This window comes from Mus pahari, chromosome 2 (genome assembly GCF_900095145.1).
Source record: "Mus pahari chromosome 2, PAHARI_EIJ_v1.1, whole genome shotgun sequence".
Taxonomy (NCBI): Eukaryota; Metazoa; Chordata; class Mammalia; order Rodentia; family Muridae; genus Mus; species Mus pahari.
The window spans coordinates 151,631,814-151,636,525 of NC_034591.1; the positions used below are offsets into that span (position 1 = coordinate 151,631,814).

The following is a 4,712-nucleotide window of genomic DNA, read 5'->3' on the forward strand; positions in this document are numbered from 1 at the left end:
CAGACTCTAAACACTTTTATTTTTTTACCTAATATCCAGCATGGTCCCTGCAAAAATCGCTAGTTAAACACACTTTCTTGGAGATAAACTACTTAGCATACAATTCAGACAGTTTAAAATCTTCTCTCATGTGTAGAGAAGGAAGGAGCCAGAAAACAAAACCAAACCGGAGATGAAATTAGAACAAAACCCCAAGTTCTTTACAGCACAGGACATTGCTCCCTCCCCGCTCCTCGATTCAGGTTGACGCTCCATGGAGAACTGTGGGACAGGGCTCTGATGTACCGTCTCATCACACTGTCAGGAACACACACGGACGACCTTAGAAGTCCAAGGTCATCCGCTGCTATACAGTGGGTCTGAGGCCAGCTTGGGATACATGAGACTCTGTCTCAACAAAACCAAAACCAACCAACCAACCAAACCAAACCAAACCAAACCAAACCAAACCAAAATCAGAACAGTCACATGACTTGAGGGGTTGGTTCTACATTCCAGGCAGGGCACGGAGGCTAAGCGCTTGCCTGTGTTGTTGAGGTCTCTGGAGAGTACAGATTCGTGACACAGGGGGTTGCTACTGTCACTTCTCAGACCTCACTTGGTCTAAAAATAGGTGCTATCATGGTCTGAATTGTTCAGCTGCATATATTCCAAAAAGCCTTTCTTGTAGCTGGCCACCCGAGTGGGTCTCCGGCTCTTCTTGCCCGAGGCCTGTCTTTTCTGTAAGGCGCTCACGATCATGTCTGAGAACTCAGCTTGCAGACGTTGTTGGTTCTCCCTGGGAAGCGGGTGGGAGAGAACAACAGAACTAGTCAGCAATCTACAAGGACCGTGTCTTAGCCCCACAGGTTTAATCCCACCACTATCCAGCGGGTGCCTATTCTGTGCTACACACAGGGAACGCAGGGAGTGCAGCGCCACCATTGCCTTTGATGAGTCCAAAGAACTCTATCCCCTTGCCTTGTGGCCGTGTACAATAAGCAAAATACTTCACACACGGGGAATGCTTTTTTATCTTTCAAAGTGAAGCATATGCTAGGACTTGGAATGTGGTAGAAGGGGCCACTGAGACCAAGCAGCAAGCATCCTTAAGTGCTGAGCCATCTCTCCAGACCCAAGGTTCATTTTATTTTTACTATGTGTGGATAGAGGTGGTGTGTGTGTGTGTGTGTGTGTGTGTGTGTGAGAGAGAGAGAGAGAGAGAGATACATGCAGTACATGCAGTAACCACAGAGTCCAGAAGAGGGCACCATATTCCCCAGGACTAGAGTTATCCATGTGATGGGAACTGAACTCAGGCCCTCTCATTACTGTGTTCTCTCTCTAGCCCCTCCACCTACCTTTGTTTTTGAAACAGTGTCTATGCAAGCTTAGGCTGGCCTCAGACTCAGTGATGTGCTTGCCTGAGGGCTGGGATCAAAAGTATATGCCACCATGCCCAGAAAATCAAGTATATTTTAGTGGCTATAAGCTGGATATAACTGGATGAAGATGCTGGTTTATAGCTTTAGAAGCCAGCATTTGGGAGACTGGTCAAGACAGGGAGATTGAGAGGTGGAGGCCAGTCTGTGCCATGTCTGTCTGTCTGTCTTTTTCTCTCTCTGTGAGCGTGCATGCATGTGTGTACATATTCATGTATGTATGAACTCTATTTAACCTATTGGCCTATTATCTTGCAACTACATAACTGGGTCAACTAAAAAAAAATCACCTTCAGAGGGCAAAAGGAAATGGAGCCAGTAAAACAAAATAAAGCTCAAATCAATGAAATAAGAACAAAATTTTCTCAAGTTCTAGAGCACCCCCCTTTCGCTTTCCCAGGGGGATCCTCCCTGGGGCAATGGGACATGAGCACTGAGGAGGTGTGACTTCACTGAGGACACACGTCTGACCTAAGAACAAGCGAGTGTCAGTGTTCCCGAACAGCAGAGGCTGTGCACTTGCTGTGTTGCTGAGTCTTAGGGACAATACGGGCATCCGGACACTCCAGCTCAGCAGCGGAGAAAGGAACATTCTAGACCTCCTCGTGTTTAGTTCTCAGCTCACACATCATTGCCACTCCTGGGCACTTGTCACGTTGAGTACCTCTAAGCAGCGTAAGTGCCAACAAGACCGAGACCTCCCGGCCCCTCTCCCTCCCTGACACCCAGAGGCTTACACTGTCGGTGGCGTTGGCAGGTTGTACTCTTGGTCCTTCATCCCAGTCAGCCAGTATGTGGTCTCCGTCCCTCTTCCCTAGAGATACAAAAGAGGAAGGTCCCATGAACACTGTTCTTACTTGCTGCCCTGACAGTGACCAAGAGGCAATGACCAATGACAATGACCAAGAGGCACCCAACCCCCACCTACCCATCAGTGCTTCTATTTAAACACACGTCCATCTGTAAAATTTAGGAAAAAATTTAAGAAGTCTCCCACCAGGATGGCTTTTTTACTCTTTCTTTACCCTCTCTTCTGTTTTCTAAAAATTAATTAATAATTAGTTAATCAACTAGTTAATTTTGAGGCAAGGCCCCACACTAGGATGCAGGCAGGTCTGGAGCTCATCCTGTAACCCAGGTTACCACAAGCTCACAGCAATTCTCCTGCCTCAGAAGCTGAGTGCCAAGGTTTCAGGCATCATGGGCCACCATGCTTATTCAGATTGGCTGTTTCCAAAATAAAGCTTGCTTTCCCTCCCAGAAGGTATTTCAGATTACAGTATTGCTATAGAACCCTACCTCATAAAGGGAGAAATTCAAGCCTGAGGAGGTAGCTCCTTTGCAAAGTGCTTGCTGAGAGTATGGGGGCCCGAGTTCAGATCACTAGCACCCAGTACAAATCTGGGTGCAGCGCATGTCTGTAACCCACACGCTGGAAAGCAGGGACAGGAGGATCTCCAGAGCTCACTGGCAAGTTAGTCCAAACCAGGGAGCTGCAAGATGAGTGAGACACCCTGCCTCAGAACACTGAGGACGGCAAGAGAGCTCATGGCTGAGAGTCACAAAAGCCTGACAACCACTGGACACACACAGAGTCTTTACTCCACAAAGGTATCCTCCAGTGCGTGAGCATACACACACACACACACACACACACACACACACACACACACACTAAAATTTAAAACTTAACAGTTTAGAGGAACTTAAAGGTTTAAAGGAATTGAAGAAGACAGCCAGTGTTGACATCTGGTTTCTATACATCACATACATACACACACGAACATACTCAACACGCACAAACACACATGAACATATTCAACACACACACACACACACACACACACACACACACAAATGAATAAGTAAATTGTAAGAAAGGAAGAAATCCACTCACGGTTCTGTCAACAAATATAATCAGTTTCTATTGCACATGTTTTCTCTGTTTTAATTAGTGTGTGTGTTGTGTGTGTGTGTGTGATTAAGACAACACATATGTTCCAGCCAGAGGACAACTCTCAGGAGTTGGCCGTCTCTTCTCACGTAGGATCACAGTCGGGTGCTCAGACTTGACAGTAAAGACCCTTTCTCTCTCCAGCCCTTGGTTTTCTTTTAACCTTTTACAGCAGCTTTGAGACAAAATTGTTGCCACAGTTTCATTATACTGGTGTGGAATTATAAATACACGGGACATAATAAGCCCCTGGAAGTGACATTTGTTTGGCTCATGGTGGCATTATACAACAAATGGAAACTTAGGAGAAATTTTACTTTTGCTAAGGTTTTATCTGGGGAGATCAGATGCATATAGATTAAATTAATATCCATGTATCAACATGTTTGCAAGACTATAAGTAGCATTTTAGGGGAATGATCTTGGTTTAGTACACGTGTTTATGGAAGATTCAAAAAACAGTGTTATCACTCAGTTTTACTTAAAAGGAGGCATTTCCCAAGTTGTAGCTACAATGTACATGCCGTAGCATGTATGGCTCCTGGAGACAAAACCACATACGGTCAGTTGCTGGCTTGTGCGAAAATTGTGATAGTTTTCAAAAGCACCTGAAGGATGGCTGGGGACAGCTGGTGGCTTCACAGGGCAGCCAGTTTAAATGTGAGAAGCACGTGGGGGGTGGGGGCATGGCTCAGAAGTTAAAGTGCTTATCGCACAGGTGGATGCCCGCCTTCCCTGTAACCCCAGCCTCAGAAGGCAGAGACGGGAAGCCCCAGCCTGGATACCAGACTAGCCATGTCTGTCAGTCAGATCTAGATTGGAATGAGAGACTCTGCTCTGAAGAATAAGGAAGAATCCTGATATTAACTTCAGGCCTCTGCACTGCAAGTACACAGGCATGCAAGTGTGCACGCATGCATGCACATGTATCTCACACACATACACAAGAGCGAAAAAGCAAGACACAGCATGGAAGACCTGTAGCCAAACATCTATGTGTCATGACATCAGCATGCTCGTCTAAAGTACAGGTGCCTGGCTGTCCCCCTAGAGTCCCGGGAGGTCAGGCAGGGTGTCAGACAGCTGCAGTTTAACAAGTACTCAGGACTGACAGATATGAGGCCACGTATTGATATGTCTGGAGACTCATAATGATAAAAGCAACTGTGGAGAAAAAGCAATATTTGAAAGTGAGCAGATAGGTGTTTGGACTTGAGTAAATCCTGATCAGTCTGAGCTCTTGGGTCGGGAGCAGGAACTGGGGACAGGTGGTGTGTGTATGTGAACAGGTGGTGTGTGTATGTGGACAGGTGATGCATGTATGTGGACAGGTGGTG

At 46.3% G+C, this 4,712-nt stretch overlaps 1 protein-coding gene across 2 annotated transcripts in view; it reads right to left on the bottom strand.

Annotated features, from left to right (window-relative positions):
- Gucy2c (guanylate cyclase 2C) overlaps positions 1–4,712 on the bottom strand; it is an 81,922-nt gene continuing 77,210 nt past the window's right edge. For both annotated transcript variants that reach the window (XM_021190835.1, XM_021190836.1), the window contains 2 exons: positions 2,159–2,235; positions 1–778 (listed from right to left, as the gene is read on the bottom strand). In XM_021190835.1, coding sequence (XP_021046494.1) covers positions 604–778; positions 2,159–2,235 — 252 coding nt within the window. In that variant the 3' untranslated portion in view covers positions 1–603. The remainder of the gene's footprint in view (positions 779–2,158; positions 2,236–4,712) is intronic.